Source organism: Thermobia domestica, chromosome 6, assembly GCF_964235325.1.
Source record: "Thermobia domestica chromosome 6, izTheDome1.hap1.1, whole genome shotgun sequence".
NCBI classification, from domain to species: Eukaryota; Metazoa; Arthropoda; class Insecta; order Zygentoma; family Lepismatidae; genus Thermobia; species Thermobia domestica.
In genome coordinates, this window is record NC_137459.1 from 129,258,137 (window position 1) to 129,274,415 (window position 16,279).

The following is a 16,279-nucleotide window of genomic DNA, read 5'->3' on the forward strand; positions in this document are numbered from 1 at the left end:
CATAATCTACTTTCCGCGTTTCAATTTCTTTTAAATGAAAACAATTTTCTGGAGTATTCACAATTGCAGATTGCGATAAATCCGTTTTCTGTCCCCATTTTCCATGTAGCGAATTGAGGAATATTTTAGAAATATACCTCAGACCAGGGTTAGATTGAATGTTATTTTCCGTTAACTGAACACCTTCATAGACAGAATAGTCTGTAATATATTTCTATTTGTCTTCTTTAGTCTTACACCAAGCGGGAAATCCTGAAGACTCCTGCTTTAAATGAAGAAAGGAATTCACATAACCCTTAAACAGATTGTCTTCCAATCCGGATAATTCGAGTTCCCACATTTCCATAATTTGCAGTATTTTGTATTTAAGTTTTAACGCTATATGAAGTTCAGGGTACAGTGCGTACCAGTGATGATACGTTCGGAATCGCAATGCATGCAATTGTCAATACTTTCTTCCATGCACGTACGGCATAACTCGAACAAAAGGCGACCATTGTACGTATAATGTTGAATTGGAAAATTCGTCTTTGGAGGCAAGATGGTACATTTGACTAACCCATGAATACTTTCCACTTCTGGAGTTTGGCCCATTGTATGTTTTTGGTTTACCTATACTCAGTGGTTTATGTCCCATTACTTAACGTTATAACGATGTTACATTATAAAATACCATGAACCCTTTGCTGGTACATTCGTATAATGCATTGAATCATTCGGTACGCCCATGAAAACTATCCTTATGTTCCAGGTGATCGACAACATCATTATATAAACTCTTGTAATTTTTTGTCGTCTTTCACTCGATGGTCCCATTCGCATTCCCACATCTCAACGACATTAATATTTAATTTTTAAAGAAATGCTATTTTCGTCGTGGTTCTTTCATTCCGGTCTTGTAGCGATGTACCTTGGTTAGAGGTGCAGTCCAAGGATACGTGTCGCAGTGTAGGATAACAATTTACGCAACCATGGTAGTAACACCCATGAAATTCGTAAAGAGTATTTGTTTTACTTTCAAACCCATCGACTTTAAACCTCCCAAATCGTTTTTCCAATCCATTCCGGAAATGACGAAGTCCATTATCCCTAGTACGTTCTAATTACCACAACCAGTACATTGCCTTTAGGCTTTGACCATCACGGTGGTCAAACCCATAGGGTGGAACAATTGGAATAATTTATTTGGGTAAATATAAATTACCATACTTCAGTATGGCCAAACTAGCAACGCGACGATAAAACATTGGGTACCATTTGTTTTCTCCAGAATTAAGTTTGAAAATTTAATGACAGCTTCTGCTAAAATTTGACATAATTATGACAATATTCCATCATTTCCTTTGCACGTTGTACTGCTTGCCACTTGAAACACGTTTTCTGCGCCAGGCGATAAGTTGGATTGATCTTCGGTGCTCCGTGGGTCAGGCTCAAAATACTTAACGTCGGGAATATGCCTACATAATTTTGATTCTATAATGTATTGAAAGTATGGAAATCTTGCTTTTGTAAATTTGCAGAAGGTTCTAATGTCTTTGGGAGTTTTGACAACTCCCATATACAAATACGTGTCACGGAAATCTTTTGTCCTAAACGAATTTCAAGAATTTTTGCCCTGACATTATTATTTCAGGTGTAAAATGATGGCTCATTATCGAAGTTTTAGCACAGAGCTGTATATCATAACTACTGCAATTATATGAAGCTACAATGATTTTTTAATCATTCATCGAGTTATTAATACATGATTAACAAATCCATCAATGTCCTGGAAATCAAACGAACGGAATCCATTTTTATCTGCGCATAGAAAGCATGTATCATCAAGCTTCGTGTCTTTACACTTGTAGCAGTCATGATTACAATTTAAGAAATTATATGATTTTCTTGTTACCTTTATTCATTTTTAGGAAGCAACATCGTTTGCACATCAAAGATGATGTACAAAAAGGTATCTACATGCTGTACCGAAGCAGTTTGAACAAAACGAATATGGACATCGTTCATATACGTATAACACGTTTCACAATAACGTTAATCACATTCCTGTTCAGACTTACGTGCTTGCACGTCAACCATATCACCGCATTGGACACAGATTCTCTTTGTTTCGCCTAAACTCTTTCCGCAAACAATTACTGTTTTATGATTGGCAAAGCATTCACATCTAGAAAATATTCTATGGCAATGAATACACTCGAGTTTAATATTATCATTACAAACATTGTGATACTTTTCACACATTGTGCATTTGAAGTTACACTTATGATTTTCTGTATGATGATAACCTTCCAAACACTACTGACAATAACGTTTCTTGTTTAATAGCGCTGTAATATTAGTAATTTATTCATAGTGTCCTTCAGTATACAAAATGAAAATTTTCTTTGGTGCATGTATTCAGAAATAAATTACATTGTAGTTTCGATGTAAACGATTCTTTTCGTAGACGACAATTTGGTAATGAGTTAGAAGTTTACTTTGGAACTTTTTTACATCAATAGTACATCCATGTTGGATTTTAATGTCAACTTTAGCATTGACAAAGAAATCCTTTGCCTGATTTAACAAATGTCCAGGATTGTGTTTCAATTTATATATATAGTTATAACGATGATCAGCCCTACCCATTTCAAGAATAATACATTTGGGAAGACAATATACATCATTTTGTATAGGAATAGTACATTGCTGCATGTGTGTTACAAAGTCATTATATTTTGCTGAACCCATGGTGCGTCCCTTGCCTTTACGTGAATCAACAATATGAATTTTGAAATTTATTTTATCACCAAATATATATAATTTTCATTACTATTTATAACATTTCCAATATTACCAAATAGAATGGCCGAACTTAAATCTGACTTTTGACGCCACGAAAGTATTATTGGCTTATTGCTCGTTGAAGCAGAACTTTCTATTGTTATTCCAACATACATACGGTCGTCGGCATTATTTAACACATGCTCCTTTACAAATTCAAATAACAACTAAATATATTTTTCAGGATCATCAATTTCATTGATACGCATACGTTCAATTGCAACTTCCTTTCCTGTAAGTCCAAAATAAGTATAACGTTTGCTTGTACTATTAACAATACGAAAATTTTCATCCGTTCCAGAACCATACATGTTACGTTCTGATATAGAACTAGTGACAGGACCTGGAAAGTTTATAGAATCTCCCATTACCACGGTATAGTCATCTGTAGTTAAACAATTGGTTGTTCCTTCAGACAGAAGTTTCACAAACTTTTCACGTGCTAAATTGCTCATATAATCTTAGGTTATATCTCTCCTGAAACTATCTGGTCTTCAGGATTTTCTATTTGGTGTAACACTAAGAAAGACAAAGAGAAATATTTTGCAGACTGTTCTGTCTATGAAGGTATTCAGTTAACGGAAAATAACATTCAATCTAACCCTGGTCTGAGGTATATTTCCAAAATATTCCTCAATTCGCTACATGGAAAATGGGGACAGAGAACGGATTTATCGCAATCTGCAATTGTGGATACTCCAGAAAATTGTTTTCATTTAAAAGACATTGAAACGCGGAAAGTAGATTATGTATTTAAAATTAGAGGAATAACTTTAAATCATCGTACGCGAAGAGAAATTAATTTTAATCATTTTTATCAACTCGTTCGGGATAAAGTTGACAAAAACAGTTAAACAACGCAGGGAGGATTGTACGAAAGCCAGAGTTTCTTATTCTGTTCAGGCCTGAAACTAAAATACATCAAAAAGTTGTAAATGAAAGACGACGATTGAATCACGACAGTATCACTGTCTATACGACATTGTCATACGGTTACCATTGTATTAAGTGCGTTGAATGATTGGTATTGAAGCATATTTGTAGAAGTAAATATGTAAATATTAAAATGTGTAAAAGGTAACATTGAGTCTAACATATTCATAATATCCTCAGGTATGTTCATAAATTTTTCACAACACCCGTCAGTTGGCCTTTCTCTTACGTATATATAATGTAAATACGTAAATAAGTTATTTAAACAATATTGTAAATATACTAAATATCTTATTTAAAATATTTCAAATATGATAATTATAGAAATATATATACAGTTATTGAAAATAAAATATTGTATATTATATAAATGCAAAAGTAAATAATTTAAATAACGTATTTAAACAAACAACAACTCAATAAAATTGTCACAATTTACAATATTATGTTTTATTCATATACCTATATACAAATATTGGTATCATATTAAGAAGTATATGTATTCTATATAAGATAAAGAAGAATATGTGTTTCATATAACGTTATTTATATGTATATACGTATATACATATACGTTTATTCACGTTTATACGTATAGTTATTTATAATACTTTGTTCCTACAATATATCAACATAAGTTTTAAACCATGTCAAAATTAATAATGTCGTAGTCTTCTACAGGATGAATCCTCTATATAAGTACGTGGTCGTATCAATACTTTATTAGAAGGGTACACGAACAATGAGAAAATCTTTAGTTAAAAAGATGTAAATGAGCAAAAGAATTATACTACATTGATATCATACGTGCTTAAAATACAAATAGGACATGATTAACAAACACTTACATACGTAAAAGTCACAATATATATCAGAACAATGCAAACAAGGCTGGATTAAAACACTTACATACGTAAAGAGTCACAATATATAAGCCAGTGTTAAAAACAAAAATGTGAGTTTATGCAACCCAACATTACACTCAAGATGTGGTTAAAATACTTACACGCATAGAGTGTCACAATATACAACCCTACAATACAAACGAAAAGAGGAAGCTATGCAACCTAACTTTATACCATAACAAGAGGTTATGCAACCCAACATTACATTCAAGGTGAGGTTAAAACACTTACTTGCATAAGGAACATGATATGCATGCAACACGGTACCTATATTCCTGTCCACATATCAAAAAGAACATGCTTACATACATCCATTAAGAAAAAGTACTCGTATAGATACGTAATTTGTGATTCAACTGAATTTCGTACACGATTATACTCAAAAATCAATGGAAAGATGATACTCTATGCTAAAATCCCGTATAAACCACTGAAAACACCATGTGAATGCATAAGATACTTTTCTTAGAGTTGCGTTAGTTTCCTCCCACAATACCTTATATGTATGTACTATACTACACATATCACAATATACCTCTAAAATAAACGTTAAACACGAAAAAATCTTTATAATTCTTTCATTACCAATTAATTACGTTTCATGAATAATTAATTCATTAAAGTAATTTTCAAAAATTAAACTAATTTATGCAAAAATATGTTAAAGAAATTTTGTTAAAGATAAAGATTTTTTTGTCTGCCCCTGCAATAAACCCAACCTCAGGTAAAGAATGGTCGATATTCCTTAACCTCAGGTAGCAGGGTCATAAAATAAGCTGGTTGACAGGGGACAGACCAATTAAAAGAGCTCCGTTACCCAAGAAGGACCTTCTTCAAGCAATGAGAAACAAATTATCATTCGTTTCTCGTTCTTACCTAATCCCTCCTCTATCCTTTTGTTTTTGGTTCCTACAAGTTTTTGGTCGAAATAAAACGTTGTAAAACCATTCTCCGCCTCTCATTTTTCAATTGCTGCAGTCTTTCTATACAAGTTAACAAACTCCGCTCCTTCTACTTCGAAGCTCAAACAAGGTACAACAAAAATAATTACCTCTTACAGCCTCTAGAGATAAAAGTTTTTCGCAACAATTTTGATAATTTGAAGCATTAGTTATCACAATTTTCGCGCTTATGTCGCATTTATTTTTATAAAAATATAGCACAAGATTTTTTTTTTAAAATATGGAACTTGTAAACAGTATATTTTTGGTAGTAAGGTGTATATCTAATACAAAAAATGAAGCTATACCTTGATTAGGTGCACATTCTAACTAATGTATTCACTGAATTATAGAAATTATTGCAAAAATTTAAACACTTTCTCTAACCTCGTCCTTAAGTAAAGGAAAACATGCAACAAGACATTACCAATTCTTCTTTAAGTTTGTTCTGCTGTCAGTCACAATCATAATATACTTGAGAAAGAATCTCTCGGCATCAACACTAGAGACTGGCAACTATATTGAACCTAACGAGCTGACAGCGAAAGCCTATGGTTAACTTTTAAACTGTTTAACAATGATATAATACCAACTTCCTTATCCTCACTGTTGAGAAATTCAATAACGTTACTTTTAAATTCACGATTAGCAACCAACAGACATTAATATTTTCACCACAAAACACAGTCAAGGATTTAAACAACAGTTTAGTTTTGTTGATGTCTACATCTTTATGAAGTGAAACAGTTTCTGGATCAAATAACTCGCAGAGCTTTTTTGTAAATGCGACGTTTTTTAAGTTAAATAATATTGAAAATGCGCTTTTTAGTTATTATTAGCAATAATTAACAACAATTTCACTTTTCATTAACATTTATGGCAAGTAATGCCAAATTTCGCGAAAATTCGCGATAATTTAAACGCGATTTCTGGCTCTGAAACGAAAAGTGTGAGGTTTCCTGAAACACATACGAATTTTTTAAAACTTTTCGCACATATCACATTAACGAAAAAGTTTCGTCTCTATACATAGCATAGTATAGTTCAAGCCTACATTCATGCCTACATTCATGCCTACATGAATCATGTCTAAGGGGGAAACATATAAATTAAAAAACATATAATAATTGATATCACTAACAATAAAGAGTGTAATTAGGCTTACTAATTGAAAAGTGTTGATATGTAGAGTAGAAGTGATCGGATGTATGATAACTGGGTATTATCTTAATTAACAGTTCACATATTATGAGCTCGTCACCATAATAACTCCATACCAATCCCTCCAATAACTAGAACGTAGTGCGATGGTAAAACTTCCGCTCCACAACAGGTACCAATCACTGTTTGTTACGGTATGATAATTAACTCATCCCATAAGAAAATTTGATGCTAAAAGTTGTTAGTAACCTTGGAGACAAACGCTGGCGGATTCAGGATTCGTAAACAAGGAGTTCGATAATTCAAACAGCGCCCCCGTATATTTACACAGAATAAAAATCGATTACACAATCGATATACAATTCACTGCAAAAGCAAAGCAAGTGGAAAGCAAATTAATTATTGCGTAAATAAATAATTTATTTTTGTTTAGATTGATTTTCAATAATTTTAACATTTCCAGATTTTTTGTTGGTCCATTGATAAGTTCGTGTAATGAAGTTTGCTCTGGGGTGTCTTTTCTACTATATAAAAGGTATTATACTATCTTTAACAATAAAAATATTATTTTATTCAATGATAATAAGCTACATACAAATAATAATAACAGGCTATGTTCTGTTTTCATGTCGCTCCGGTGTCCATGAAACAATTGGGAATATGGTCGTGTATCGGGTATACAGGGGTTCGTATACAAACTCTTCATTACATATAAGCAAACATCTGATCAAACATTTTCCAAAATTCTGGTTTTAAGAGTAACGCTTCTTTCACATTGAGGCAGCGATTTCCCGTCGCCGCGTGAGAAGTGTACCCTTTTATATTACGCGGCGTTTTGCCGCGAATGAAAAATATGCGAGCAGGGTTGCTGTGCAACTGAAGAAACAAAACCTTGTGACTCTTGTCGTGTTGTGGTGGTTGCAATGGAGAGACGCAAAAAGTGTCTTCTACTCGTCTTGTTAAGATAGACAGAAAACAAAAGAAAGTTTGCCCTTTTTTAGAGAAGTGGTATCTTGAAGGAAATTTTTCTATACTGTTTCCACAATTGATAGACTTGAGCAAAATAGCGGCCAGGTCCGGATATTTAAAATACCATTCTGGTATTCAACTATTGTGACTGGGAAAACCAGAATAAAGTCAAAGAACAATCGGTGATTGAAATCTATCCCAGAATCCCAAGTCAACAGTCAACCACTGAACCCAAGGCTGGTCTGTAGCTATTATTATTATTATTATTATTATTATTATTATTATTATTATTATTATTATTATTATTATTATTATTATAGTTATAGTATTTCGGGTGTATTCGTTTGTTTTAAGTGTTCCGATTATTGACTCGAGTCTCTTTAAAGCACTGCTCTAGTCCTTTAATTCAAGGGACTATTCAAGGAATTACACCCATAGAAGTGTTAAAAGTTATAAAATATATAAAATACGGTATATTTATCAAATATCACATAATCAAAGTGATGCTAAGGTACATTGCTAAGGTACAGTATTATTACTAAAATCCGGATTACGATTTTTTATGTAACAATATATATATATATATATAGCAAAATAGTACATAAATATAATGCAAAAGACTATAAAATATGCAATATTGTTGAAATATTTGACAGTATATATTTCAATTTTGGAGCAAAAGAAATTTATAGAATTACAAGCTCATTTGCCCAGCGCTGCCCGCACATATATCCCAATCTTCTACTAAATAAAAAATAATAATTTGTATTGATTTGGACTCTTTTTAGTCAACGACCTGTGGATTCGACATTTCGGTAGTATCGGTCGTTTTCGATTATTTTTACATATTATCTTTTCCCATATATTGTACGTAACAAATTTGGTTAAAAGCACTCCAGGTGTTTTAAGCTAGAACATAACCACATACACATACTACACACACATATATATATATATATATATATATATATATATATACGTAGCACACACACATACACATCAATATTATTGCAACCAACTCTCTACTCTTTCCTGGCAACACTTGCTCCCTCCTCCAACACCGAAGCGGCAGATCGCCGCCTGTATGTAAAGAGCTCCATTGCTTGCAATGTCTCGCTTCGCTATACGCGACAATCTGACGCGCCGCTTTCTAGCAGGGAGAGGCGGCGACCGCCGTGCATATATGAAAAGCTCCATTGCTTGCAATGTCTTTCTACCCTGCGCGGCAATTCGCCGCCGTCGCCGCGCGCGGCAGTTCGCTGCCAAATAAGAAAGGGCTGTAAGAGATGCAATTTCTATATGTTTTCGCTTGCAACTCTATCCATCATGACTCTGGAACTCACTAGAGGAATAATAAACGCTTCTGACCAGTGTTACGCTATAATTTAATTTTTAATAAATAAGTGTGTATTCTCTGGTCTGAAGTGCTTATGTTTTCGCTACATTGAATTAGACGTTGTCTGCTATTTGTGATAGCGTCACGGAAAATGGCTTACACAATTGAAATGAATCTTGGAACATGGTTCTTGCTTTAAGGTTCTACCATTGATGGTTGGATGTATTCCAAGGGGGTAGAGGTGTTCAAAATGTATGCCAAAAACAGAGTATTTATGGATTTTTATAATTACACTTTCATTGAAATGCACGTCCTAAAGAGAGAAGGGGCTTCAAATATTTTCCAAAACTAGGATTCCTCACAAAACGAGTCAAGACAGAATTGTCGTGACTATGTGAGAGATGACACAGTGTCCTTTCAATGGAAACATATACACTTTCGAGACGGGACGTCACTTTCACGATATCTTTTTGAGACGAGACAGCTTCAATTCTTGTCTCGTAGGCATACCTATCTAAAACTAACAATAATCCGTTCTCTATGGTAACACGTAACTAAGTGACCCATCACCGCTGACACTTCCACTGTAGTTCACTAGAATGAGTAGGAGTGCCTAGTATGAAAACAGCTCGTGAAGATGTGTCGAAGCAAAGATGTAACAAAAATAGAAAAGGGAGTCGTTGTGTTTGGGCGTGCCTATTGCCACAATGTAAATAAAATTGCCTGATTTGTTGGTGTACCAAAGTAGACTGTTTAACATATCCACAAGGAACTGTTTAAAATTCGTGTGAACGGAAAACAACGTCAGAACCCTAGAATACACTAACCCAGAAGAGCCACTAACGAACTTGACACCGTCCAAGGAAATCGGTTTTGAACCCAACAGCAATTGCTGCAGTCGTGAATATACATGCATTTCAACCCATTTTCAAAGTAACGTTCCAAAGTCTTTTCTCTAATGGACATCTGAAGTCGCATATCACAAAAGAGCCCATTTCTCAATGTGGCGGAGAAGGCTTCTAGTTTTCGGAAGAACCCCAATTAGACGTAGAAATTATCATTTCTTGAGAAAGAATATACATTTTCCTCCATTTGTTTTTTTCTTCAATCAATCAAAAAATCAAGAACACTATATACCTTAAGAGTTCAGACAAACTCATGGGATCGAAATCAAAGTTAGTATGGTAATAGACTTCGACCTACTACACAAGCATATGAAATATTTTGTTGTACAGGTTTACGGTTTCCGGGTTATGGGTGGTCGAGTTTGTGTTACATATTCAAAAGCTAAAACCCATATACTAAAATCATCGGGATCAAGCTCGCCACAGTGGTAGAATTTGACCTATTATGAAAGCGTGTTAAATATTATGCTGTGGAGGGTCATGATTCGCGACTTAAGGGATGTCAAATTTTGCGTCACATTTTCAAAAACAACTTTATATATATGTTTCGTTGATTTGATTTGCGATCAAATTTATCATGATGATAGACCTTAACCAGCTACGTATATGAGCATATGAAATATTATGTTGTGGTGGCGAGTTTTCAAGTTATCGGCGATTGAACTTTGCATCATTTTTTTGGAAAACCAATACACCAAGTTCATCCGATCGGGACCAAACCTGGCAGGTGGTAGATCTTCACCTATCATAAAAGACGTATGAATTATTATGTTGTGCAAGCTTATGGCTCCTGAGTTATGGGCGATTAAATTTTGCGTCATATTTTCAAAAACAAAAGCTTACATATTTGTAAATGATCCATTCGGGATGAAATTTGCCATGATGGTAGACGTTAACATGCTATATAAGCGTATGAAATACTGCGTTGTGAAAACTTATGGTTCTAGAGTACTGAACGGTAGAATTTTGCACCATATTTTCGAAAACAGAAATTCATACACCAAACTTATCCAATCGTGATCAAGATTGGTAGCTTGGTAAAAATTCACCTATGATAAAAGTGAATGATATATGCTGTGCAGTCTTATGTTTCCCAAGTTATGGCCAGTCAAATTTTGCGTTATATTTTCGAAAGCAAAACCACACAAGAACTCATCCGATTTAAATCAAATTGGATTTATTCCTTGACATGCTTTATAAACGTGTAAAATATTATTTTGTGCAGGCTTTTGTTTCCTGAGTTATAGGCATTAACATTTTTCGTTATGTGTTCCAAAACAAAACAAAAAACATACATCGAACTGATCAGATCGGGATCGAGCTTGACATCGTGGTAGACTTTGATCTGTTTATCAGTGCATGAAATATTACGTTGTACAGGCTTTGAGTTCACGAGTATTGAATTTCTAAAACGTTGGACAAGACAAAAACGTAATAGACGCCATTTAAGTAGGAATGAAAGGTCAGTCTTGAACAGAAAAAGTAAAAATTTAATATAAGGACGACTTTTTTTATATTTATAACTATGCGTATTTCACTTGTACAGGTGATTTGTGAACTTGTACTTCAAACTTCCATTGGGCCTCCATAGCTACAAAATTATGAGTAAACTGAAGACTTATGGAGTCTAGCATAAGGGATCCACACAAGGGTCTAACATAATACCTTTATCACGAAGCACAAGCTCCTTGTCGCTGAAAACACTTTTGGGATTCAATACTCTTATTTTCATTATTTGGCTTATTAAAGTACTACTAACAATTGTTCGTTTTTTTTCTAGCTAGCAGGAGCAACATACATGGAAATCCACGAAAAGGGTGGAGGTATTTACTACACAGTGGATGAAACCAAGAAAAGCAGTGAGGAAGAGCTCTATTCGAGTCTAGTGAAGCGATTAAGTGCAATGTTACGTTCAGGCAAGTGAAAATTAAAATTTTACGTCACGTAATAAGCTAATAATGATGCAAACTATACACATTAATCTTGGATGCAAAACTAAAAACAATCTTTTTTGATTTCCTCAAGGAGGAGTTTCGATCCTTAAAATGAAGCGCTTCTCATTTATTTAAATTTCATTAAGATTAGAAAATATTGTGTGCCTCTAAAGTTGTGCAGGATTCTTACATTTTTATATTGTCACAACGAAAGACGACACATTGTAGATAAATTTGTGTCCTCGCCAACGTAGTCCTGGTGGGCCAGATGTATTGAGTAAGGTTGAGTATTTAAAAAGTAAAGCAAATTTACTTTGAGACCCATATGTTGATAGTGCTCTAAGATCATCTCAACTACGCTCACTTTGGGAAAACAGAGATACCAATATTGCGAATAAAATTTCAGAACAGGTTACTTTTCCTAAGAATTGCTTACTGATTTGTGAACTTCGGCTCCTTACATATTAGCATTTTCTTTTCGGATCAAAAGATCCAATGTATTTCAGACAATTTTTTTCTTGTAGGACTTATACCAGGAGAACTACATAAAGTGTAGCCAGACTCAACCTACCACTTAACTCAGTATGATGTGCTTCTTCCGTAAAAATAAATAAATAAAACACGAAAATTCGATTTAGGGGCCGTTCAAAAAATTTGTGGCCCCTGATTCAAAAACTAACTATTGGCCAAGATCACAATCTTTTGATCCATTTTTTGGTATCATTCCTAAAATTCTTGTTCTTATATGATACCTACATTCTATCCTAAACTATCTGTTGCTGGTTTGGAACTGAAAAAACGAAATGTTAAGTTCCATACAAGCTGAAATACTCGTTCTTCGCATGGAGAGAATAGGATTATAGGAAATATTTGATCTCCTTCCCCTTTAGAATATTTATTTCAATGAAAATGTAATGTGAAAAATTCAGAAGACGCTCTAATTTTTGTATAAATATTGAAATGCCCTACTAATGTTTAAAAAAGACCAACTATCACTGGGAAATATCATGATCTCCTCTTTAAGTTACAAGGTATTATAAAAGAGAAGTGCGCTGGAATGACGAAAAAGGTATTTAAATCCTGGCAGGCAGGGTAGCAGACCATTCTGCTCGGCAGTCAGTGAAACTTGCTAACTTCTTGTGTTAGACCTACTAACTTCTGCCTAATCCGCTACATTCTCCAATCTTCTTTTTCCTCAACTGAAGTCTTTGCATCGTTGTAGTGATTTCCTAGGAAAAGAAAATGTGATTTCTGAACTGGATCATTTTATGATCAAAAAATTGACTTCTACAATTAGAGTATATAAAAAGTAATCCATCGCTTAAAAAAAAAGCGAAGTCGAAGTCTGGGAATCATGCAGGAAAATATTAGATACATCACCAAAATCCGTACTATTGACTTCCTTCTTTCTTGGTGATAGTACGGGCCATTGCTTCTATATGAGAAGCGTTTCTTTCAAACTTCGATAGAGTAAATTTTGAGAAACGGATCTGTATATATATATGTATTGTATGGGATAGGTATGCTTCTTATGCGACCAATCGAACTGTCAAATCAGAATTGGCAAATCTCGAAATGTTCCATGTTTATAGAATACTGAATGATGAGCGTTTTATCAGAAATCGATTGAGGTTATGTATATACAATAATAACAAAACCGCAACTTCTGTAAAAAAAAAAAAAATGACGTTTTGTGCTGTATCGAGTTTTGAAAAAACGCTCCTCATATCATCTATTTTAGGAAACATCTTCCGTGTATTTATATCTCATTACTTTAGATTTCATCATTGTGTGGTTAAGGGAGTAATTCTTTTCGCGGGTAGTTGATTCTTGATTATAGCACGGATACTTTACCCCTCAGACATTATTACTGATATGAATCTGAGAATAATTAAATCCTGTTACATTAGAACTACCATGATTGACTTCTATAATTTTAACATTAGGTTTTCAAATGTATTAATGTATGAGTGGTTATTTAACTTATTATCACAGTGACTGGTTATGGGAATAACAAATGGAAATCAGTTCCAAAAATATATTTACAATGATTAAGTGTTCTTCCTGAATGTTTTGAGCTTGTTGGTTAGCCGCTAAGCTGCACCCCGTTTTCCCCAACATCAATGCTCCATTGTATGCAAACCTTAATTCAGTCTCTTTTGGTTCTTGTTGTTGGTCGACACTAATATTGTTCTTCTAATTGACGAAGAACTACTTCCAGAAATAGTTCATAAATTGTTAGGAAAGGCCTTATACTTCTCTAATTGTTTAGATCTTTTCTATCCTATTTTATGTAGCAATGTTATAATGACATTTAACTTCTTATAAATTCCTTCTCTTCGTAGATGTTAGTAAATGTAAAGCTGCTCAAGGACATTTTCAGCTCTCCACCTGCTTCTTCAGTCAATAATGTAAATCATTTCTGACTACTTTCTTAGTTTTATGTTCTTAATAGCTTGTGCAACCTCTCCTTGTAGCACCAATAATATGTTTGTTCCTTCTATAGTTCTACCTTCTTTCACTTCAGGTTCATCACTTAAATATAATTTGATGTTCAGGGTGGCCCAAAAGTAGGCATACAGTCCCGTACTGATCGCCTCATGGCATTTTATATCATTTACTTATTGTTATCCCACAGGTATTGACTTAGTTTCTTCCTTATCTGTTCTGAATTTATTTTCATTTATACCTTAAGCTTGGAACAAACCAAAGCAAATAAATTCATTATCTTAATAACTTAAAATGCCATACTCGATCAATGCAGGTCTGTATACCTACTTTTGGGACACTCTGTAGATGTGATGAACCTTATTTAGTACTTCTTCGCAGTTTTTAATATGGTTGTCATCCTCTCTATTCGACGTCATAGTATGTTTCTGTCCAGTGTTTAGACTCTATTTCTTCGTATGTGCCATGTTGTCTTCAATTAATCTTCTCACGAGATTATTGCGAAACAGTGGCGGCTTTAGCAGGTAGGCCGGGTAGGCACCAAAATTTTAAAAAAATATATAAATGCTGAAAGATACAACAAAGAGTAATGAGATTTTCCACTATTTATTTTAATGATATTTAATTATTTAACAAATAGCATCAAGCACTACCGTAAAAGTATTTTTTTACTGCCATTAATCAATCAAATGCACATAAATTCATTATCTATCCATATGTATCCATACCCAGATAGCACGAATACTTGCGGCAAATTTTTGCTTCGTTTAGTGGAGCGAACAATCTGAAAGTTTGCGAAGGCAAAGTTTCTTAATATTTATTACAAGCTTTCAATATGATCTGCAAATTTTCACAGATTTGTAAAAATAAATTCACTACTGCAATTAACTTGCATCTTTTTTGAAAATATAGCGTTGAAAGTTTGCCGTCGCAAACAGTTTGCACTTCTTTAAAAAACTTGTTTTGAAAATTTGCTGAAAGCAAATATGTGATAATATATCCGAGTGCGCGCGCATCGTACCCAGAATTCACTTCGCTACATCAACTGTGACAAAACAAACCGGAAGTGAAAATCGAGAAAAGCCAATACATCAGAGGACTCCAGAATAAACTCACTGGTTTCTTATCACATGTTTTTATTGACCCAGGCAGCCAGACGTTATTTTGTGAATGTGTGTGAGAGTAAGTACAGGGATATGATCGTTGAGTAAGTAGATAAATTGCGATATCCTTTGTCTGTGCGTTTATCGTTCGTAAGTTTCTTATCTTTGGCAAGTAGCTAAAGATGTTTAATGCTTGCTACTAAGAAAAGACGAATCCACATTATAAAAAATTTGATGTTTCTTAAAGTTAGGTTTCACTTTATAAATTTGCAGCAAACATGATCTTGCGATCGTGAAAACACTTTCTGCAATGTTGCTGCAAACCTTTTAATATTTTCATCAAATTTATCAGCTCATTTTCGGAAATTTTGTCAAAGAAAATTTGCACAAAATATTTGCAGCAAAGTCCTGGCAAACTTTCTTGCTGTGCAGTCGCAAACATTTCGTTTGTATTGGCAGATGTTTTCATTTTCTGAGACAATTTTGCTGCAAACTCAGCCAGCGTCAACTTCGTTATTTGCATTGAACTTTCGGCAAATTTTCTCATTTGAAAAGGCAAGTTTTTTGCAAATTTTTTAGTTTGCCTTTGCAAATTTTTAAACATTTTTAAAATTTTTTCTGTGCTATCTGGGATATGTATGCAAACAAATTCATTATGTATCCATAAGCGATGGAGGGGGTCTACCCAAAATTAAAATCCTAAAGCCGCCCCTGTTGCAAAAGCACATACACATTGTCGAAATAGATTATATATTTTATGTTATTGCACTATTAATTTTATAACATTACATTAAATAAATGTATTCGTATCCAGTAGT

General features: G+C 33.8%; 1 protein-coding gene across 3 annotated transcripts in view; it reads left to right on the top strand.

The window, feature by feature from the left end:
- The window catches only part of LOC145688202 (putative imidazolonepropionase), a 135,258-nt gene that overhangs the window by 48,174 nt on the left and 70,805 nt on the right, over nucleotides 1-16,279 (top strand). For all 3 annotated transcript variants that reach the window (XM_081762084.1, XM_081762085.1, XM_081762083.1), the window contains exon 3: nucleotides 11,757-11,892. In XM_081762084.1, coding sequence (XP_081618210.1) covers nucleotides 11,757-11,892 — 136 coding nt within the window. The remainder of the gene's footprint in view (nucleotides 1-11,756; nucleotides 11,893-16,279) is intronic.